Below are 24,427 nucleotides of genomic sequence, written 5' to 3'. Positions count from 1 at the left end.
AATCCCAACAGGGCAACCTTAACCCCTACCCAGCCCTAACATTAACCATACTGTCAGTAACCAAACTAAATACAAGAACTTTGGCATTTGTGTTTTATTGCAGTCCAGGGTTATTATAAAATTTAGTTCCTTATGGGGGCTGAAAAGTTCTGGAGCCTATGGGAACAATACAGGGAACAACCCAGGATGGGGTCGAAACCCATTGCAGGGCACACTCACAGACCAGTCACTCACACACCAGTCACTCACACACCAGTCACTTACACACCGTTCACTCACACACTGTTCACTCACACACCAGTCACTCACACAACAGTCACTCACACACCAGTCACTCACACACCGTTCACTCACACACCAGTCATTCACACACTGTTCACTCACACACCAATCACTCAGGCTCCATTCACTCACGCACTGTTCACTCACACATCATGCACTCACACACCAATCACTCACACACCAATCACTCACACACCATTCACTCACGCACCATTCAGTCACTCACGCACCATTCACTCACACACCAGTCACTCAAGCTCTGTTCACTGACACACCAGTCACTCACACACTGTTCACTCACACACCAGTCATTCACACACTGTTCACTCACACATCAGTCACTCACACACCAGTCACTCACACACTGTTCACTCACACATCAGTCACTCACACACCAGTCACTCACACACTGTTCACTCACACATCAGTCACTCACACACCAGTCACTCACACACTGTTCACTCACACATCAGTCACTCACACACCAGTCACTCACACACCATTCACTCACACACCAGTCATTCACACACTGTTCACTCACACACCAATCACTCACAAACCAGTCACTCACACACCATTCACTCACACACTGTAGACTCACACACCATTCACTCACACACCAGTCACTCACACACCAGTCACTCACACACCAGTCACTCACACACCAGTCACTTACTCACCAGTCACTCACACACCAGTCACTCATGCAACGTTCACTCACACACCATTCACTCACACATCAGTCACTCACACACAATTCACTCACGCACCGTTCACTCACACACCATTCACTCACACATCAGTCACTCACACACAATTCACTCACGCACCGTTCACTCACGCACCAGTCACTCTCGCACCATTCACTCACACACCAGTCACTCACACACCAGTCACTCACACACCAGTCACTTACTCACCAGTCACTCACACACCAGTCACTCACACACTGTACACTTACGCACCCTTCACTCACACACCAGTCACTCACACACAAGTTACTCACACGCCAGTCACTCATGCAACGTTCACTCACACACCAGTCACTCACACACCAGTCACTCACGCACCAGTCACTCACACACTGTACACTTACGCACCCTTCACTCACACACCAGTCACTCACACACAAGTTACTCACACGCCAGTCACTCATGCAACGTTCACTCACACACCAGTCACTCACACACCAGTCACTCACGCACCAGTCACTCATGCACCGTTCACTCACGCACCATTCATTCACACATACAGCCAATATAGGGGGGGGGGAGCCAGAGTATCCCCCATGATGACAGATGCAATCTCCAAACACATGGAACCCTGGAGGAGGCCTGAACCTTTAGAGGTATGAGGTTACAGTGCCAACCACTGTCCCCTCCTGTAATCCTATTACATTTTATTTCAGCCCCAGCCCCTCCACTGTATCTAAATGTCATACTCAGGTTTATGTAAAGGATTATGGAATATACAGCCAAGTTACAGTATTATTAATTCATTTTAATGTGGCTCCATCCTTGACATGGCTGCCCGAGACGATGACTTTAACAACATTATATGGACAATAAATTTGCCACACTTGATATAAGGTACACAATATACCATCAACATACTTCCTATTTACACAGCTGGATAGAGAACCGTGAAGGGGAACTGTGGGGTTGGATCACAGCCCGCTTCAGGTAGATGAGTCTCGGACCCATTTCAGCATCCCGACCGCATCTCCTGCCTCTCCACTGTCTGCCTCTTCCAAGCTCTTCCTTTGATTTGTTGAGAAACTAATCCCTGTATTTCTGCGAATGCTGTCGCGGACAGAGCCCTTTCATTTCCCGCCCCGAGAGGGGAGGCTCCGTAACCGTCTTTTAATGAGCAGGAACATTATTTAATACAGTACCGCTGCAGCTGTCGTGTCATCATAGAGCCCAAGTTCCAGCACTTTCTGTGTACAGGTATCACATCAGGAGAGGGTCTCAGGGTCCCAGCACTGTCATGGTTCAGGACCGGCACCAGGATAACGAGTCAACTAACGGACGCAGCAAACCCCTAGTTATGACCCCCGGAAACGGCATAGCTCTCAGACACCCGGCCAGGAACTGGAGCAGCTGAACACACTGTCTGGGTTTCTGATAATCTGTCGCCACATGATGAGGGCGCTGGGCCGTATGGTGTATAGGGACCATCTGGGGGGGGAGGGGGATAGGTTTTCAGCCTAGCTGCCATTTCCAGCATAATGGAAAATCAAGAGGCACCACTATGCCAGCCTTAAGTCCTACCCAGCCCGTAACCGTAACCACAATTAAGCAAGCAAAATACAAGCCTTTTGGAATTTTTTTAATTCCATTTTGTATAAAATTGAGGACTGGAGACTGAAAAAAGTTCCCTACAAGTTATGAAGTTACAGGTTTTTATCACATTGTGCAGGAGCACAAGCTTTGGGGAGGCACACCTATGGAAGTCTGCTCCCCACAATATAATAATTACACAAGCACAGACACACACAGACACTCTACCTCCTACACTCATATATACACAGACACACAGACACTCTACCTCCTACACTCATATATACACAGACACACACACATTTACCCCTGGCCCACCTTCAAAAGACACACATCACACCACAGCCACAAATAAACACACATGCTCTCATTGACAGATGAATGGCCACCTCTGCCTGCCCACTAGGGGGCGCTGAATGACCCTGCCCTGGGAACTGACCTGCACCGCCATCCCCAGGAATCTCACCTATGACTGGTTACTCGGAGGGGCAAGGAGGAGACCAACAGCTCGTACCCCTACTGCAAACACACCAAATTCACCACAACGGCCTCTAAGTCACGGCCGTGACCCTGCCTGATGTATACCTTTTTAGAAATTAAATTTGTCCCCCATAATGAGCTCTATTAAGGGGTATGTTTGGATAGAGTGCCTTAAATACTGCTTCCTGCTGATGGAGAGCACCATGATGATGCTGTGAAATTATGCAATGTTTGCCTTTTTAAAATTAATGGAAGCTACTCTACTCTGGTTATTGTAATAAAACTGTTTAAGCTAAATTGAACAAAAGGCCAGAATTAGCATTCTGCATGAGGGAGAGATGGAAGGGGAATGCGGAGGCGATGGATGTGGCGTTAATATGCGCACCACTGAATATTCATGACCCTAGAGGGAAAAAATGCATCCCATTAGCACTTTGAATTATTAACATTCTTCCGGTTTATAAATATGCATGCACCCCTGTCCCCCGCCCCCTTTGTTAAGATTGAGGTGGGCCGCCTAGCTCATTGGCGGTAGGACTCTGCACCTGGCCTGTAAAGCAAAGGCTCAGAAATATTGCTCTCTGGTCACATGACCCCAGGCAGCCTGTTTCCACCAATAAGAGAACTCACATTTGGTGACCACGCCCTCCAGCCGGATGATGTTGGGGTGGTCGAACTGGCCCATGATGCTGGCCTCGCCCAGGAAGTCCCGCCTCTGCTGCTCCGAGTAGCCAGCCTTCAGGCTCTTGATGGCCACGCAGATCTCCCGTCTGCTCGGCAGCCGCAGCCAGCCGCTGCACACCTCCCCAAACTCGCCTGCGTGAGCGCGAACGGCGCGGTCAGCACCCCTCACAGGGTCACAGAGGTACCTGAGCAAATGATCCTGAAGCTCACCAGCCCCGATGACGCGCTCGATGCGAATGCTGGACACCTCAATCTCCTGGGCGAAATCACGGACGGCCTGGTTGGGGTCCTCGTACGTGTGGGGGTGTATGTAGGTCCTGCTGCCTGGGATCTGACCTTCATTTTGGGCACAGTGAATGGGGTAGAAAGTAAAGGTTCATGGGGGGGAAAGCATGGGGGCAGATGGAGCAGACTGATGCTTCTTTCTAGTCCCCCAATGACATGTGTTTGGTACTATGTTCCCATTACTAATGCCTTTTCATTATGTTAAGCTTGCCTATTGTGTTGTGTGTGTCCCAATTACCAGTCATCCTACCCTGATTACCCTCACCTGTGCTGTACCCTTTACATGTGAAGGTTTAGCCCTGGCATTATGTGTGTGGTAATGGGCAATGTTACATTTGGTACTGTATTGTCAGTGTTATGTTTGCTGGTGTAGGTGATATACTGTGAGTGTTACATATGTTGATGTTGGTACTAAACTGTCAGTGTTACGTTTGTCAGTGTAGGTAATGTACCGTCAGTGGTCAGTGTTATATTTGTTGGTGTACGTGATGCAGTATCAGTGTTACATTTGTCATGTAGTTGATGTATAGTCAGTGTTACATTTGTCAGTGTAGGTGATGTACTGTCAGTGGTCAGTGTTATGTTTGTTGGTGTAGGTTACACACTGTCAGTGTTAAATTTGTCATGTAGGTGATGTACAGTCAGTGTTACATTTGTTGATGTTGGTACTATACTGTTAGTGTTACATTTGTTGGTGTAGATGAAGCACTGTCAGTATTACCTTTGTCAGTGTAGGTGATGTACTGTCCGTCTTACATTTGGTGGTGTAGGTGATGTACTGTCAGTGGTCACTGTTATCTTTGTTGGTGTAGGTGATGCACTGTCAGTGTTACGTTTGTCATGTAGGTGCTGTACTATCAGTGTTACATTTCTTGGTGTAGGTGATATAGATGATGTACTATCAGTGTTATAGTTGCCGGTGTAGCTGATGTGCTGTCAGTGTCCTCTACGTTCTCTCAGTTGTATTCATCTATCTTATTTGTTGCTGAACAAAGCCCTTCAACTCATATCTCTATCCTGCTCTCCCTGCACCTGTGCCTGGTCACAATTTGACACTTCACTATACAGCACCACTCAAAAGTCTGGGCACACCTGTTTTTAATGCATTTGTCTGTATGTTTGCTACGTTATTTCCTTTATAATAGAAGTCCGTCAGGTAATAAAGTAGTACATGTCAAAAACTGCAACAACCAAAAGAATTCCCTTCAAAATTGCCCCTTCATGCTTCGATGACAGCATTGCAGACTCTTGGCATTCTTCCAAACAGCTTCCAGATATAGCCAGCTGGAAAGCTTCTCCACCAGTCCTGAAGGAGTTTCCATAAGTTCTGGGCACAATTTGGCTACCTCGCTGTTACTCTTCACTCCAAAGCATCCCTAACCCGCTCTACGGCATTTTCACTGCACTTCATCTCTTTCCTTCACAGGATAATACAGTACTAATACAGTACTTACATAACCTCGAGCTGCACTTAGGCTCATTATCTTGTTGAAAAACCAGACCTTTGACTGGTGATATATGTGATGAATGCTTTGTAGAGCCAGGCAGGGCAGAGTAACTAATGTAGTCTCATATAAGATGTACAGTCTCCTTTCCCCAAAACCTGAACCTTGATATTTGGGCTTGGAACCTAGAGGAGCCTTGAAAGTCCAACATACTGCCTGACGTTAGCCCGGCTGTCCTACCTCCCCCTTGCTGGCAGTGCATCTTGTCCTCCTCGGGATCCTGCTTTGCTTTGATGTAGCCACAGTGCCTGGAACACATTAACATGCGGGTGTGTATCTTGGACATTATGGTGAGGGTCGGGGGGGGGGGCTTTTACACCCTAAACCCACAGGGCGTGTTGCCGAGCTACCGTAACAGCTGTGCAGTCTACAGTGTCCAGTTGATATGTAAAACATATTGGTCCCATTTCAGCTATTGGCCCTGGCCTGGCCTACATGCATAGAGTCAGGATCCCCCTGCGTCACACTGAAAACATTAACATTTAGTGTTAAACTTTCCAACTGGACCAAAGTTCTAATGTCAGGGAAAATGGATTTCTGTGTCTCTGGCTATTAAAAGCTCATGTTACTTTTATTTCTGCCTGTTTCTGCTGTGATGCCCCCTGACAAGTAGCAGCATTATTAATGCGAGGTCAGAGATGAAACAGCGAAATATTAAGCCCTGACTGACTTTGAGCAGAAATGCAAGCTTTGGGGAAGCGTGCATGTAGCTCTGGAATGCTAATGAGACAGAACCTGCTGATCTGTGTGAGATCATCAAGGATAACCAGAGAAGTGATCAGTAATTCTGGCATCAAGGAACATACATATATGGACCAAGGCGTCAAAACCAGCAGTAATATAGATTGGTTAATGGGAACTGACACAAGTATTGAGACAGGCACTGAAATGGGCACCTATGTGGGCACCAAGACAGACAGTGTCAACATAGATGTCAACAGAGAGGCGGCCTTGGAAGCATCGAGAGCCGGGAACTCGGACGGGCACCGACCCAACACACACCCACACCGTCCAATGGCCGATGGTGAGAAACATTCAGGTGTTACCATGGGGACCGGCGGTGCCATCTGTGCCCGCTTTCATTTATCACCCGGAGTGGGTGGTTCGCTGATCGAGGGTCTGCCGTTGCCACGGGGATCTTATTAGATCCCCGCAGATCTTATTAGGCTGAACATGCATTTGCATGCAGTAGCATGTGTTAGTGGGGAGGTGTAAGGACACCCCTTTCACTCAGGTCGGGGACCCTCCAGCTCTAACCGGCAGCCATCCCCACCTCGGGAACCCACTGGCATGTGTCTCCAATAAGCACATGGAGGGGCCAGCAGACATATCTGTCTGTTCCCTTCCTCTCTCCTTTTCACTCCTCACCTCCCTTTTCTTACCCCCCCCCCTCCAAAGTTCAGCGTTACTATGTGGATTTAACTACTTGGTGATTCATTCCAGCAATATTTATGTTGACTTTTGCCTGTTTATTCAGCCACTATACAAATGAAACCATGTAGATTATGCTTATTAAACAGGCGCACAGACACCATCCATCCATCCATCAATCCATCATCCATCCATCCATCCATCCCACTCCTCTACAAAAATAATAATTCCTTACACCTGGGTTGCTGGGCTGAATCCACAGCATTGAGGAAGTTACAAACTAAGGAGCAAGTTGGGCTAGAGCATTGCTCAGGTAGGATCAGGTATGCTTCTGTTCCCCCCCAGCCCAGGGCCGGAATGGTTCGGCCCAGGCGTATTAAGGCAGGACCGAACCGGCCACCGATAAATATGCTTTCCAGGCAGTAAGTTGAGCAGATTTTCCACCTTTTAGTGTTTAATAAAAGAGGTGCCGTCTTTATGGGAGGGAAAATGGGTTTTAATTATGGATATTTTCATGTAGGATGACTTCCCATCCGGTAAGGAGAAAAGGAAAATAGATGAATTAACTGGACCCTCCTGGCGCCGCTGAATTGGTGCCAGCGATGCCGTTTGGTGTAATTACATCGGTGCACAGGGGGACTAGGGCGATGACAACGTAATGGAGAAGAAGGTCCACTTAGTTACGGGGGCAGCTGGCATGAGTGTTAAAGGGCCCTGCCAGATGTGTGATTACAGTGATGAGGCCGGGGAGGGGCAACCTTACATTTACATGGCAGAGATACATGAGGAAGGGGTGCGTGGGTCAAAGGTTAAAGGTCTGGGCCCTGGCCCTGGCAGTGCCGTATTTGAGTGCCACTGACAGTGATAGCAACAGCGCCCCCAGAGGTCCAAGCCGGAACCGCATTTTGATGGATGGGAAGCAAGAGTCCCTCCTGCAGTAAGTGATGCATGGGAGCTAGGCCTGGGGGAGAGGAGCATGCACGCATGCACGTGTGGAACTGCACTTGAGCGCACGAGGCTAATGCCAAAGGACCCAGAGAACGGATCAAAATATAAACTTGAGAAATCTCCAATGGCGTCGCGGGGGGAATAAACAATTTTCGATTCCACCCCCCTCCACCTTCGTTCTTTCTGTGGCTCTCCGCTTTCCAAAATGGGAGGGTTGGCCCGCCTCCCTCCAGAGGCAGATTTACGGCCGCCTGGGTTATAATTCGCAGAGAAAATAATTACCCGCCGGATTAAATATACGGCCGTAAATTCCAGCCCCGCCGTCTCCCGGAGGTGTTTAAAGGCTTCGATTCGCCTCCGCGTTCATTATGGTAATTGAAGTCGGCACGGAGGCGGACGTCTCTGGAACAACGAGCACCCCCCACCCCCCCCATTCCCTCCTTGGTAGTTTTTATTGCTGGCTATCCACAGCCGGAGACATGCCAGGCCAATCGTCAGCAGGAGCAGCGGGTCAAACCCAACCCGGACGTTGGAGTGCCATCGAGACCAGCATTCAGATCCTTGGCAGGAGTCTGAAGCCCTCTGAAGACGAGGGAGGCCGGCTCGAAGGCCGTCTGTGACACCCTATTTTTACCATAAAGCGCTGATACTTGTCGCTATTTCCGGCGTTGCTGCTAAATCCCCTCTGGCCGGTACGGGCATTCCGGCATGTCCAGAAACATTCTCCTCATCCGACGTGTCCGGCAGCATTACGGCTGACATCTGGTCCTGGACCTGCTGGACACGTCTGACAGATTTTGGCCACTTTGGTACCGTTTGCCGGAACATTGGAGGTGCAGGGAAACTCTGCGTAGTGCATTGTTGACCTGGATGTGGTGTTGTCACCATGCTTGCATCTACAGGAACGATTGCACACACCCCACAAGCTCTGTGTATGCACAGATCAATATCAGGACTATAGCATAACACTCAACAGAAGGCATGAAACTCACAAGAGTGTTGGCAACATCAGGTTTTGCTTACAAAGGGAATGGTGGCATTATGCTCCAGAGTGCCACCTGGGGGCAGCACAGGGGGACTGACATCAAGTTCCATTATCGGGGGGCCTGAAAGGCAGAGGAAGAGGAAGCCATGCCTGGATTTGTTAACGGCGTTTAAATGCCCCTCGCGGTAGGAGAGCGTGCCCCCTATGGGTTGGCGCCATATGCTTGCGCTTATTCCCTCCTACCAGTACATTCCAGATGCCGGCACCGCTTCAAAGCCGAGCTGCCAAGCGACAAGCATGGTGTCATACCCCACCCCCCCCCACCCCCCGGCAGCATGGCCCTCTACTATGCTGGGGGTGGGGGTGTATGGGGCTCATTTTTATGCCTTCGTGGAAACAGTGCACACTGTGAAGGGTCTGAAATACCGCTGCTTTTAAAAATAAATGAATCATTTTCAACATCATTTGTGAAAACGATTTTGAAAAGTGCTCCCTGAAATAGCTTTTGAGACTCCTCTGGTGGGTCAGGCTGAGCAGCTTGGCATACACTATTACCATCCCGCCAGTGTAATGGATAAGAGCTCTGCATATAGAACAGGGTGGGAGTTAAACCAACAGCCTGCTGATCTTTCAATTGGACTGGGCCATGCTGAAGTAGGGGGAGGGCAAAAACACAGGACCACGCAGATCGATGGCCTTAAAACACAGGACTGCATGGACTGAGGGGCTTAAAACACAGGACTGCACGGACTGAGGGGCTTAAAACACAGGACTGCACGGACTGAGGGGCTTAAAACACAGGACTGCATGGACTGAGGGGCTTAAAACACAGGACTGCATGGGCCAATAGCTTTAACACCCAGGACTGTGCAGACTGATGGGATAAAAACATAGGACTACGCAGATCGATGGGCTTAAAACAAAGTACTGCATGGATAGATGGGCTGAAAACATAGGACTGCACAGACTAAGGGGCTTAAAACACAGGACCGCACATATCGATGGGCTTAAAACAGAGGACTATACAGACTGATGGGCTTAAAACATACAGAAGGACTGTGCAGATCAAAGGGCTTAAAGCACAGGACTGCACAGATCGATGGCCTTACATACAGGACTGCATGGACCGATGGCCTTAAAACCCAGGATTGTGCAGATCGATGGTCTTAAAACACAGGACTGCATGGACTGATGAACCTAAAGCACAGAACTGCGCAGATCGATGACCTTAAAAAAGACTGAAAATGGCTGGCTGCCACTGCAAGCCGTGTGCCGTTCCTGATTAACACGTGCCATTCGGGATTCTCCGCTCCGGTTTGTTTTTCCACTTGGCGGCTCCCAGCTGGGAAAGGCACTTCGGGAAGCTGACCCAGAAACGTCATGGTCTGAAGTGTCGAAGCATCGTTTGATGCAGTGACTGACCAGGTGCCGCCAGTTGCTAGTGGACATTGGGTAATAAGGCCACTCAGTGGCCAGCGTGTGTCTGTTGGTGCAGAGCGAGCTGAGGCTCCAGTTAACGCTGTGGAAGAAATGAGAGCTGCCACTGCTACTTGCGAGTCAGAACATAAGAACATAAGAAATTTACAAATGAGAGGAGGCCATTCAGCCCACCAAGCTCGTTTGGGGAGAACTTAACTAATAACTCAGAGTTGTTAAAGTCTTATCTAGCTCTGATTTAAAGGAAACCAGGGTTTTAGCTTGCGCTACACTAACAGGAAGACTATTCCATACTACACGTTGTGTAAAGAAGTGCTTCCTTAAATTCATTTTAAAATCTTCTCCCGCTAATTTCCACTTATGGCCATGAGTTCTAGTATTTAAGCTAATACTGAAATAGCCATTTGGCCGAACAGCATCCAGACCTGTTAGAATCTTATATACCTGGATCAAGTCCCTCCTTAATCTCCTTTGCATGAGGTTGAACAGATTCAGCTCAGCTAACCTCTCCTCATAAGACATTCCTCTAAGAGCAGGAATCATTCTCGTAGCCCTACGTTGCACCTTTTCCAAGGCAGCAATGTCCTTCATAAGGTATGGTGACCAAACCTGCACACAATATTGTAGGTGGGGTCTTACCAATGAATTATATAATCATAGCATTACCTCCCTTGACTTAAACTCCACACACCTAGAGATGTAACCCATCATCCTATTGGCCTTTTTTATTTCTTCCCCGCACACATGTGAGAGTGGGACATGGAAGCATCAACATACACACGAGGGCTTTCTCATAATCTGTCAATATCTGTACTTTATATTTCTGCTCCCTGCATGGATTGCCTTACATTTATCTATGTTAAATTTCACCTGCCAGGTATCAGCCCAGTCGCTAATTAAATCCAGATTCCATTGTAGCCCCTCTGCTGCTAGATCAATATCTGCTACACCACCTACCTTGGTGTCCTCTGCAAATTTAACCAGTTTACTGTACATATGTCGATGTGAATATCGTTAATGTAAATTAGGAACAATAGTGATCCTAAAATTGAACCCTGTGGTACCCCACTGTGAACGCAGGCCCACTTGCGACATTGTGCCTCTAATAACTACTAGGTGGCGCAGTAACTAAGGTCATAGCGATGAACAGGCAGTACTTGTATATGTCTGATTAGGTCATAGCGATGCTGGTCTGTGGCTAAATGCCAGTAATTGCTGTAATTAGTTAATTGGAAAGAGGAACTTGCTGACCAGTGGTCAGTATGTTTCCTTTCCGAGTCCATTACCTCTATCCACACTCTCTCTCTCGCTCGTTCTTTTTATCTCACTTACCCTCTGATCCCCCTCCCCATCCCATCTATTTGTGCCCCTAATTTCACCCCCCCGCACAACACCCCACGCTGTGTCTCCTTTGATCTGTGGAGAAACCATCACTGGGTGCTGCTCCGCGGAGCCCTTTCATGTTGTCCATGCCGAGCTCACACACGCACTCAACGCCATTCTATCCTCTTTCCTCTAATGCCCCTCCTACACGTCCCTCCCAGCCCCGCACACACCTGCCAGCTTTGCCTCATCTCCTGTGCCCACTCTCTCATGTGATGCTCTGACACTGGAGATGTCAGTGGCGGCTGTGTGTGTGTGTCTGCACTGCGTCTGTTTCCCTGTAGGTCAGTAGAGTGTCTGTCTGTGTGTCTGTGCCTGTCTGTGTTGAGTCTGCAGCTGGTACCGCGTCTGTGCATTACTAAGGCCCCCGCATGGCCCGCAGAGACCCAGCGAATTCCAGAACGCACAGCCACCCGACTCCCCGCTCTTCCAGATTGACGCTTGCTAAGGCATATTCTGTCATGTGACCTTGAAGTGTGGCACTCCAGTCCTGCAAACGTGTACTAATCAGTCTGCTGTTAATAAGCACACTGCATGAGCTGCCACTGGGGATCAAACCAGTCTATCAAAGAGGAATAGATCATATCACTGGGCCATCCATTCACGTGGATATTTTTGGCTCTCTCTCCCACTTATGACTTACTCAGGCAGCACTATTCAAGGCAGAAACGGGGGGGGGGGGGTGCTCACCTGCCGCTGACAATGAAGCAGGTGACCAGGAGCACAAACAGCACAACTCCGCCGGCGACGGACATGGCGAGGACACTGGTCTGCCCAGGGTCTCCGATAGCCAGCACGTCTGTGGAGGGCGGCAGTGTGAGAGTGGGTGTGAACAGGCAGCGGGGAAAATCCCAAGAGGACCCAGCTCTTATAACCTGAAAATCCCAGGGGGGGGAAGACCCTTTTACCCTGAAAATCCCAGGGGGGCAGCTCTTGTACCCTGAAAATCCCACGGGGGCCAGCTCTTATACCCTGAAAATCCCACGGGGGCCAGCTCTTATAGCCTGAAAATCCCATGGGGGCCAACTCTTATACCCTGAAAATCCCATGGGGGCCAGCTCTTATAGCCTGAAAATGCCATGGGGGGCAGCTCTTATACCCTGAAAATCCCGGGGGGGGCAGCTCTTACAGCCTGAAAATGCCAGGGAGGGGTCAGCCACTGTACCCTGTAAATCCATGGAAGGCTGTTATACCGTGAAAATTCCAGGGAGAGGCTGACGGTTGTAACCTAAAAATCCGAGGGAGGGGGCAGTTTTGCCATAAACCAGCATGGAAATATTCAGCTTTGAAAATCTAACTCCAAGCTGTAGGCAAGCGTCTCCTAAGCAGCTGGATAATCCTGCATCCCGTGCCGGCATTCGGCAGGAAAGCTGGTATCGGTAACCACAGGTAACAGGAGGGAGTACGTTAACTACAATCAACCCCCCCCCCCCCCCCCCCCACTTCAACCAATACTCATCAAACGGAGTTTGGGCTCCAACAGCTTTCAAAGACTTCCAGTGGCTAAGCAAGGCTAAGTGATGAAAACATTTCTACAGATGAAATCAGTATTTAAATTGGCATTTGTGGGCAAAAAAAAAAAATCCTCTTTTTTTGCCCATTAAATGTGGCATTTTTTACATTTCTTATCGAGGCCATGCAAATTGGCGCTGGAGCGAAATCCTTTCTGAGGGCCTCTTTTGTTGGAAGTAAATGACTAGCTGGTCGGCCGCTTTCAAAATCCCCCCACAGTGCCAGCGACCGGGGGCTCCCGAGCGTAAATGACAGAAACAGAGGATAACAAACTGGCTAAACAAGCGGAGCCATTACTAGGCTGTCTCCTGGTAAAACTGGGCACAGCCGCTGGTGTGGGGGAGAGAGTGTTGGTTTGAAGGCTTCCTGTGGAGGTTGGGAGGGTCAAAGGATACATGCAGGGGATTCACAGGTAGACAGTAGCTGTATGCCCTCTCATTTTTAAGCGAGTGATTCATTTACTAATGAGACACTTCGGTGATTACTCAGGCTGTGTGTTATTGGTGAGAGACAGAGGAACTGGGGAGGGGGAGAACGTTGGGAGAGGGGGGTGGGACAGGGCAACAGGGGGAATCAAGAAGCCTCTCACCCTCGTGGCTGGTTTCCAGCTCGATCTCGCCCCCGTAGACGCCGTATCCGCCGTCCGTGCGCGCCCGCACCCGGAACACGTAGGCGGTGCCCGGCTTCAAACCGTCCACAGTCATGATGTTGGACCGCGTCTTCAGGACTGTGTAGTTCTGCTCCCGCTGATTCTGAGGGGGAGGGAGAGTAGGAAGGTGAAACAGCCACCGTTATGCCCCATCCCAGAGGCTCTGAGGATTTGGACTCTGTGCATGTAATCGGAAGGTCATTGGTTTAAATCCCAGGGTCAGCTGAGTGATATCATCAATAACCCTTATCCTCCAAACTACTTCAGGAACTGGCTGTCCCTGCTTTCTCAAAAAAAGGTATGTTGCTTTGCATTAAAGCATCTGCTAAATAAATGAAATATGGGTGTATCAGGGGACAGCTTGGCAGAGAAAAATGGATGGTCACGTCTGTGAGAAGAGCCTAGGACCTGATGGAGTCTGGGGCAGGAGTGAAAACACCTAATGAGCTGGAGGAGAGCAGTGGAAATCCTGCCACTTCACAGGTTGGGCTTCATGGTGCCGCCTGTGTGCCTCTCTGTCGTCCTGCCATCTGTGCCCCTATTTTTTTTTGTTGGTATAAATTTCTCATCGCTTCCTACCAACATACGGGCTCCCAGAATGCAGAGCGAACGAGACATACAGCTTCCGTCCCGGTTCCGGAGGATGCCTGATAGAGACAGTAACGGCTTTGTTCATCTACGCACTCGGCTTTACGAAGAGCACCGACCGTCTTGATGGGGATCCGCTGTGGTAGGCCGTTCCCACCTTTTTGTTTGACACCCTCGGCACGCTTCCCCCAATTCGTCACATCGGCAACGGAGTCAGCTTTTTAGAGTGGCTCTCGTGAAGCTCTAATTAAGTGGGTATGTCCCAGGGCAATTTCCACAAGCTAATCTTGAAATTCTGCTGGAACAGTTTGAGAAAAGGTGAAGGGTTCAAAGAACGTTCACTGAGGGCCTTGTGGACCTGTGAAGTACCGCCGATCATCCCCCAAAAGAAGCATCACTTCATTATTATTATTTATGTGCTGCTGTCACAAAAAATCACATGCTCAGTTCACAAAATTTTGCCTAATTGCGCCTTAATAATGTCAAGCTATCGGTTAAAGTGGGATTAAGCTACTAGGAAGGGTTTTGGTGAAGATCCGTCTGTTATATTAGAGATTCACCTGGGGGATTTCTGTCCCCTGCCTTTGTCCTAGATTTCCAGAAGCTTCCATGACAAACCATTGAGAGATGGCGGTGGAAAATGAGATCACATGTTTGGGTCCATGTGACCCAGCAGAGGAGAAATCCCCGGCGTTACTGCATGGTCAGGGATGAGGCCCGGGTTTACGATCTTACCTTCTCGTAGTAGACGACCTCGTAGTCCAAGACGGTTCCAAGAGCGCGGTCAGGCTCCTGCCACGCCAGGGTGACACTGTCTCTACTTCTCCTCTCCTTGAGGACCACGCTCACTGTGGGGGAGGAGAGCGAGACTCATTGGGACTGATTACAACTGCGGAGGGTGGGGGCTTCATCTGACTTTCTAATTAAAAGGCAGAGGGAGTGGGTTAGGTGTCCTAGTGGGGGCCAGCGTCTCAGGAGTACAGATGGGGGGGGGGGAGGGGGACTGCAGTGAATTAGCTTTCCATCACACCCCACCCCCTCTTCTGAGAGCTGCCTGGATTCAGGATCGCTGTCACCGTGTCATGTTGCTGATGTAGGGGACACACGCACGCACATGGGCACACACCCCACACCAAGGTTGCCAAGGTTACCCCAGCGCATACGCCTCAGGGTTGCTGAGACTGATCCTCACGAGACCTATCGACCATCACCCCGGCAACACTTCACCGAAAATAGACCCCGGTGAAAATCACTCGGACCCTGAATCTGAACCAGCTCTCTCATCTCTCAGCCTTCTTAAAGTCCAGTGCACCCTGGGTAAAGACCTTTTCATACAAGGAAAAAAAAATCAGTATGTACTCAAAAGGATTCATGATATATAGATTCCGCTTTGAGGAAAGACTTCTCACTGAGTGTGAATTCAGCTAAAAGAAGTCAAGTCACGGCACAGTCAAGTGACTGTTTTTGTTTCACACACCTTGCTGTTTTGAGTGCCACTATTCAGGATAAATACCTGGGAAACTGGGCAGGATCCCTCTGTGGGGACTGATGATTCTTAATAATCATGCCACCTACAGGCCAGGGGACTGTAGTACAAACATAAAGAATGCGGGGTACAAACTGCATGCGCAAAAAGAAAACAGAGATTGCGATGGTTCAGTTTATTCCGCTTCAACAGCAGTTCCCCCAGAAAAGACACAAAGCTCTCGGAAAACACCAGAAGCCTTTGGAGTTAAGGCGGCTCTCAGGGTTCACCAGAGAGAATGAGGCACGCCGAAAGCTGGCTGTAGATCAGCATGGCGGGGGGATTTCACGTGCCCCTGCCATGTGCCCACCTGCAGCCCACACATACCAGCGGTGGACAGCAGTCCCGATTGTGGCATTGGTCAGAGGCGGCCGGCCGTGTTGATGGTGAGCCAGTAAGTTGCTGCCATTGAGCCCAGCCAGCCGAGCTCCCAGTGTGAATCGGACGCGTAAATAGCCGCTTCGCCTAGCGTGTGTTAGCTACAAAGGCATCAGCAGCTGCTGCTTTGAAACAAATTCGCTTGCGGCTGCCCAGATTTGATCCCCGGCGCCGGGGTGGGTGGAGATATCTGTTCCAGCCCCCCACCTTTCTGCCGGGTGGTGACATTTACGGACACCATCCTTCGGGGCCCAGGGATCAGGTCTGAGATTCCGTTGAGCGCTTCCACGCTGAAGGTGTAGTTGGTGCGCGGAAGGAGGTCGGTGACCAACACGCGGGGGGAGGCCAGCCCCAACTGGCGTGGGAGGAAGTGGGGCCCCCCGGCGATGCCCCCTCCACCCCCACAGGGCAGGCATGCCCCCCCGCTGCCTGGGCACCAGCTGCAGTGTACGTTGTAAGTGACGTCGGAGCGTCCGCCGCTGTCCCGCGGAGCCGCCCACTCCAGAGCGACCGACGTCTCGTTCACGGTGGAGACCGGGCTCTCGGGCGCCGACGGGGGTCCTGCATCAGCCGCAGGCGTGCGAAAAAAAGCAGAAAGGAAGAGAAGGGGGCAAGGAAAGAAGAGGGGAAAGGAAGAAAGGACAAATCGCCACATCATCAGTCACCGCCCACATGGGGGTGTCTCCATATCGCTCCTTTGCACGTTATTTATTCTTATCTATTTTGTTTTCTTCCGTATTGCATACTTTCTTCTGTAAATTTCACTACACAGTAATACAGTGTGTTTGTGTATGTAAGAGATAAAGACTGAAGCATGTGAAAGCGTATCGGTGACAGACACTCGCTCGCCATCTATCAGTCGTCTGTCTCGCGTGCGGAGTGGCCGGACCACCGCAGCCACTCTGTTTGGCCAGTGGAAATCACGGATGGCCAGTGCCATCGTCGGGAAGTTCTGAATTGCCCACGGGTGAGACGCGAGCCTCGCCGATGGGAGCCAATGGGCCACACATGCGTCAGCGAGGAGCTGTGATTTATGCCTGCCGTCAGCATGATTAAATTAGCTACTCATAGCTGCCGGGCTGTGTAAACAAGCGCCAAAGTGCCGTCAGTTTCGGGGCTCATTTGTTTAAGATAAATCTTGGCTGAAAAAAGGGAGCTTTAGTTCATAAAATTTTCTAAGACCTTAAGCCTCACGATGCTCCTGCCTTCACTCCAGTCACATGACTGAACAGGAACAGGCTCTTTCCTCCTTATTGTTGCCTATGTTTTATGCATCTAACCCCAATAAACCAGAGAATTCAAGGACCCCAATGTGGCGGCTCAGCTTACGGGTGCAGGCCATGGAGCGGGGGTCCGTCTCGGCCCGGTGGAAGCCCTCCAGACAGGGGCACTCGGCAGCCTGCTCCTGGGGGGAGTGGCTGTGCGGGGGGCACTTGAAGCAGAGGGCATCCAGGGACGAGGCCTTGTAGAAGCCGGGCCTGCAGGCTGCGAGGTGAGAGGGAGACAGGGAGATTGGCCAGGTCAGCCCTGGAGTGAGAGGGAGGGGAGAGACAGGCACAGGCTGCATGGCAATCTCAACACAGGAAGGCACTCAAGGAAGGGGGTACAGCGTGGGGGCCGCTGATGCCAACGCAGACAGAATCACAAGTATGACGTGATTATCGGCATGCTCTGCAGATCCACGCTGACTGCTTCGCTGAGAGCGCAGCAACATGCCCATACAGGGGGTACCAAGGAAAATCCCTATAGACCATCCTCTCATAAGAGCAGGGTATCTCCTCTGGGAAATCCCTAAACTTTACAAAAATACAGGACTTCATCCACCAAGGTGTATGTAGGTTAGGGCTGCCCCCTTTGATGTGTGAAAAAGTAGGGCGCTCAGATTTTTTTAGGGGGATAATTAAATTATATTTGTGAATATCCTGTGTTAGGACTCCCTATTGCCTCTCTTGCCTATATTGGGGGCAGCATGTGACTCAGCCAATTCAAGCCTGGCTTTGGTACATCTACAAGCCTTTGAGCAAGACCCCTAAGCCCCAGCTCCCAGGGTGCAGCTATGGGTGGCTGACCTTTGCAGCCCGCTTGCTTTCACTTACAGAGAGCAAGTTGCAGGAGGTGTAAAAAGAATTTCTCCGGAGACATCAATAAATATCAATTACCTCTTTCTACTGATGCACTCCCTGACACAGACACACTCCCTGACACAAACATACTCCTTGACACAGACACTCCCTGAGACAGACACACTCTTTGACTCAGACACACTCCTTGACACAAACAAACTCCCTGACACAGACACACTCCCTGACACAAACACACTTCCTAACTCAGACACACTCCCTGACACAAACACACTCCCTGACTCAGACACACTCCCTGACACAAACATACTCCCTGACACAAACACACTCCCCGACTCAGACGCACTCCCTGACACAAACACACTCCCTAACACAGACACACTCCCTGACAAACACACTCCCTGACACAAACACACTCCCTGAGACAGACACACTCCCCTTTTTAACTTAATGCTTTTGGGCAGCCTAACACTTACATTTCTCTCCTCCTCTTCCATCTGTATTGCTCGCTCCCCTGTGCTGCCTGCAGACATCCCTGCTGTCCCTCAGTCAAAGCTTTAACCTCCAAGCATGATCACCTGACATTTAATCTGACTTGAAGTTCTGATTCAACCAAAAGTTCGAATGAGTAGACTTTTGCGTTTGCTTAATACAAAACTCTGGTGCATCTTTGTTTTTGATTTTCCGGCACTGATTCTCCTATATATTTAACTGAAATTTTGGCTGGACACAAAACAGTCTCTTTGGGTGGGCGTTCAGAAAAGTTTTCTGTTTTCTCCCAGTCTGAGCAGTACAGTGTAAATCACTTTTTCTCTGATGTCAGTGACTCGTCCGATTTTGTTTTGTCATCCTCCTTGTTTGTCTCTTTGCCCATTTCACAAAAGAAATATAAAGGTCTTTATAAGTTATTATTTCCTCTATCCAGCAGCTGCAGTCACAGTGGGTCGCGGATGTGGATGCAGACCGGCAGCCTGGGCAGTTGCTAGGCGATAAGGAAAGTGTTTGTATTTCTGCCACCAATCAAATAAAGTACCGCCATGGCCAATGGTCGCTGTCTTTTACCCGTAAAGATAAAAGACCATCAGGACACGTACCAACAGACTCTTCCCCAGAGCTGTAGTCTCTATTACATACCCTTCACTCATACAACCACACACACACACACACACAGGTTTGTAATTATATATTTGTGGGGACTCTCCATTCATTTCTATGGGGAAAACTCTAATCACAAAATGACGACCTTAACCCTGACCCAGCCCTAATCTTAACCATAAGTAACTAAACAAAATATGAGATTTTTGTTTTTTCTAATTTTTTGATTGCATTCACAGATCTTTATGGGGCCTGAAAAACATAAAAAACAGGTTTTTTATTATATTGTGAGGGACATTTGGTCCCCACAAAGTAATATAAACATAATCCACACACACACACACATACACACAGACCTGTAATTATATCTTTTATTTCCGCTCATTCATTTCAATGGAAAAAATGCTGATACTAACTATGACAACCTTAACCCCTATCCAGTCCTAACCATAATCATACAGTAAGTAACCAAACAAACTCAAAAGTTTTTAATTTTTTTTGTTTTTTGATTGCAGTCATGGATTTTTTTAGAAAATTGAGTTTTCCCTTTTGGGGAAAATGAAACAGGTCCCCATAAGGTCAAAAAACAGAAATTCATCACATTATGGAGACATTTGGTCCCTACTGTACAAGGTAAGAAATACCAGGACCACACACACACACACACACACACACACACACACTCTACACATACAAAGAAATCAGCTGTATTACCCACCGACATCCCCCAAACTGCTGCTAACACATTGAACTCTTTACATCTAGGATTGTAAATACAGTAATTATAATATTATAACATGTGCAATGCTTGTATACACTGCATACCTCTTTACACTCTTTACCTGTTTACACTGCTTGAATACAATTATTATAATATGTGCAACATCTGTTTACAGTATAATGTTTTCTTTTTTACTTTTATCTTGTATTTTGCATTGCAACTTTATCTTGGACCTCTCCTGCAGCCAAAACCTTATCGTGGTGGAGGGGTTTGCGTGTTCCAATGATTCCAGGAGCTAAGATGCCCTGGGCAAGGCAACTACCCATGGCAAACAGGTCCTGGGTGAGGAACCAGACAAAGTGCGGCTCAAAAGACCCCTTATGATCAATAAAAACATGGATTCACATTTTCCCTCGCCCAGACACGGGTCAAACCCCCCCCCCCAGAGGTAGGCCTGGGGGTGGGGCTCGATGGCGAGTGCCTGGTGGTCAGGCCTACACATGGGGCCTGGTCGGGCACAGCCCAAAGAAGGCATGTGGGTCCCCTCTCCAATGAGCTCACCACCTGTAGGAGAAGCCAAAGGGGTCAGGTGCAGTGTGAGTTGGGCAGTAGCCGAGGGCGGGGACCTTGGCAGTCCAATCCTCGGCTGCAGAATTTAGCTCTAGGGACATGGAACGTCACCTCTCTCATGGGGAAGGAGCTTGAGCTGGTGCGCGAGGTTGTAAGGTTCCGACTAGTCGGGCTCACCTCGACGCACGACCTGGGCTCTGGAACCTGTCTCCTTAAAGGGGGTTGGACCCTCTTCCACTCTGGAGTTGCTCGCGGGGAGAGGCGCCGAGCGGGCGTGGGCATACTTATTGTCCCCTGGCTGGGCGCCTGTACATTGGGGTTTACCGCAGTGGACGAGAGGGTAGCCTCCCTCCGCCTTCGGGTGGGGGGACGGGGCCTGACTGTTGTTTGCACTTATGCGCCAAACAGCAGTTCAGAATACCCACCCTTTTTGGAGTCCTTGGAAGGGGTGTTGGAGAGCGCTCCTCCTGGGGACTCCCTTGTTCTGCTGGGGGACTTCAATGCTCACGTGGGCAATGATAGTGAGACCTGGAGGGGCGTGATTGGGAGGAACAGTGGACCAGTTCTATACTCTCGGCAGGCTTCTGGGGGGTGAGTGGGAGTTTGCCCAACCAGTCTACATGTGCTTTCTGAACTTGGAGAAGGCATTCAACTGCGTCCCTCGGGCAGTACTGTGGGGAGTGCTCCGGGAGTATGGGGTGCAAGTCTACCTTATAAGGGCTGTTCGGTCCCTGTACAACCGCTGTCAGAGCTTGGTCCGCATTGTCGGCAGTAAGTCGGACTCGTTTCCGGTGAGGGTTAGACTCCGTCAGGGCTGTCCTTTCTCACCAATTCTGTTCATAACGCTGAGGGTGTCCAGTTTGGTGACCTCAGGATTATGTCTCTGCTTTTTGCAGATGATGTGGTTCTGTTGGCCTCATCGTACCATGACCTTCGACTCTCACTGGAACAGTTCGCAGCTGAGTGTGAAGCAGCTGGGATGAAAATCAGCACCTCCAAGTCTGAGACCATGGTCCTCAGCTGGAAAAGGGTGGAGTGCTCTCTCTGGGTCGGGGAGGGGGGTCCTTCCCCAAGTGGAGGAGTTTAAGTATCTTGGGGTCTTGTTCACGAGTGAGGGAAGGATGGAGCGGGAGATCAACAGGCGGATCGGTGCGGCGTCAGCAGTGATGAGGGCACTGCATCGGTCTGTCATGGTGAAGAAGGAGCTGAGCCAAAAGGTGAAGCTCTTGATTTACCAGGCGATCTACTTTCCTACCTTCACCTATGGTCATGAGCTATAGGTAGTGACCGAAAGAACTAGATCGCGAGTGCAAGCGGCTGAAATGAGTTTCCCGCAGGGTGGCTGGGCTCTCCCTTAGAGATAGGGTGAGGAGCTCGGACATTCGGGAGGGACGCATTGAGAGGAGCCAGATGAGGTGGCTCAGGCATGTCCCACTGGGAGGAGGCCCAAGGGAAGACCCAGGACACGCTGGAGGGACTATGTCTCTCAGCTGGCCTGGGAACGCCTCGGGATTACCCCAGAGGAGCTGGATGAAGTGGCTGGGGAGAGGGAAGTCTGGGTTTCCCTGCTGAGACTGCTGCCCCCGCGACCTCGGATAAGCGGAAGATAATGGATGTTTTAGATGGATGGATGGATTTTATCTTGGATTTTATATTTTCTATCGCCTCTGTTCTCTCTGAGAGCTACCAAAGTCTCATTCAATAACTACAATGACAATAAAGTCCTATCTATCTAACTATCTATAACTGTTTACGGACACAGGATTCGATGGATGTGTAAACATAACCAGGAAGAAAATAGCATAGCAGTAGAAGGACAACCAAGTGAGGTTTGATTCAGGTCCGGGTGCCACATTACTTGTTAGACTGAAGCTGTCGTTGTACTGCTGGAGATTTTGAGCCGTATGCGATGTAGTAAATCTAGTCAAGAATAAGAGCCTCAGAACCCTTCAAGGTCTGGCCTGAATTCCTCTATTCCCTGCTAATGATGCCCTAATGTACGATAAACAAGCCCTCATCCAGCCAGGAAGCACGTTCCCAACACATAACCGCCGACACCTGCTATAGTGAACACCCCCGCTTACTGAACCATTGTTTATTATAATCGTTCCGTTTGAAATTTATTTTTTTACCAGAGTGACTTAAACGGTCGATACGTTCACCCTCTGCCAATTGACACTGTTGCATATTTTACTAAAACGATTGAGGCTGTGAGTGAATCTCCCACGAGATCGAGAAGAGGGGAGGTCCAGCCTAGTTTGCAGTCTGCCACGTTATAACAACGTAGATGGGGGTGGGGGGATTCCCAGCACTGCCCAGGAGAAGTATAGACTCCCAGGCATGTTTAATCGATAGTGGAAAGCGTCCCTCTGGAAGGGAAGGGCTGTCAGGCCCAACAAATTGGTTCGCTCTCAGAATCCCACCCGGGGCTTTCGGTGTGCTGTCGTGCAGCACATCGATCCTGGCAGCAAATTAGCAGACTGAGAAAATAACAGCTAAATAAAAACACATCTCTAAGCGATTTGCCGGGGACGCCATATTAAATATTAACAAACTCCTTGGTGGGCTCGCTTGTTTGCAGCAATCGATAGCTTTTAGATTTTAGAGTCATGAGCAGCTGGGGGTGGGGTAGTGGGGGTGGTGGTGACTGTGCCCGCAGTTCTCAAGCACTTCTGGGGAGCTTCTAAGTTGCTGCTCTGCTATTTCTTAGGCTGGGTCTTCATCTGAAGTGCAGGAAATATTGCCAGCGTCTCAAGATTGGCCAAATGTATTGGGTGGGCATCACCTGAAGGGCGGGACATATGGCTGGTGTCCCAGGATTGGCCAAACGTCTTGGGTGGGCATCATCTGAAGGGCGGGACATATGGCTGGTGTTCCAGGATTGGCCAAACGTCTTGGGTGGGCATCACCTGAAGGGCGGAACATATGGCTGGTGTCCCAGGATTAGCCAAACGTCATAGATGGGCGTTTTCAGACGCAAATGCAGTAAGAGTACCCTCTCCATTATATAGTTCATTAGGAAGTTCCACCCCTCTGGTCACCTTCGGGTTTGTAAAGTTCCTTCGTCTATGACTCAGCCCCTCCCAACAAATCTGTGCTCTTAAACATCATGCCACCTGCTGCCCACTTTCATGTTTTATTTTAACTTGATCTAATTGCATGATAATGAAAAGTGATTTGAATATAAATCTGTTGTGTACTCATGAATAACTCAAACAAAAAGCCCTTTGTTTTATTGCCAATTACAGGCTAATTATACTGTAGTGAACATTTAGTAATAAGATTAATAACAGCCTACAACACTGTAACTTACACAGTTATTTACTCAGAGGCCTGGACAGACCACAAGTGATAATAGTGATAATAGTGCTCAAAATCATCGGCACTGTCATTTTCAAGGTTTAATTTTTTTCTCATTGGGGTGCAAGACTAATATTGACCTCTGAATTTCACCCTTATCTACAGAGCCCAGACAAGTATACTTCACCGTAAAGAATAGAAAGACCCCCTATGATGCTACCAATGCTAATGTTAACGTATATCCATAATGTGTTAGGAGAGGCTTTTTGACACATTTTGCTTCCACTGGAAAACAAATTGGCAAGAAGCACCGAATTTCCCACACGTTGTGTCCTCCTTAGCTGGAGAACATGAGCCTTTGATAGC

General features: G+C 49.3%; 1 protein-coding gene across 1 annotated transcript in view; it reads right to left on the bottom strand.

Annotated features, from left to right (window-relative positions):
• LOC125740808 (ephrin type-A receptor 3-like) overlaps nucleotides 1–24,427 on the bottom strand; it is a 61,899-nt gene that overhangs the window by 9,823 nt on the left and 27,649 nt on the right. The window contains exons 4-11 of the mRNA XM_049012463.1: nucleotides 17,624–17,779; nucleotides 16,502–16,855; nucleotides 15,127–15,239; nucleotides 13,744–13,906; nucleotides 12,333–12,441; nucleotides 5,699–5,766; nucleotides 3,939–4,064; nucleotides 3,675–3,860 (exon numbers count right to left, since the gene is read on the bottom strand). Of these exons, the coding sequence (XP_048868420.1) occupies nucleotides 3,675–3,860; nucleotides 3,939–4,064; nucleotides 5,699–5,766; nucleotides 12,333–12,441; nucleotides 13,744–13,906; nucleotides 15,127–15,239; nucleotides 16,502–16,855; nucleotides 17,624–17,779 (1,275 nt within the window). The remainder of the gene's footprint in view (nucleotides 1–3,674; nucleotides 3,861–3,938; nucleotides 4,065–5,698; nucleotides 5,767–12,332; nucleotides 12,442–13,743; nucleotides 13,907–15,126; nucleotides 15,240–16,501; nucleotides 16,856–17,623; nucleotides 17,780–24,427) is intronic.

This window comes from Brienomyrus brachyistius, chromosome 4, assembly GCF_023856365.1.
Source record: "Brienomyrus brachyistius isolate T26 chromosome 4, BBRACH_0.4, whole genome shotgun sequence".
Lineage (NCBI taxonomy): Eukaryota > Metazoa > Chordata > Actinopteri > Osteoglossiformes > Mormyridae > Brienomyrus > Brienomyrus brachyistius.
This window is presented reverse-complemented; position numbering and strand designations above follow the sequence as displayed.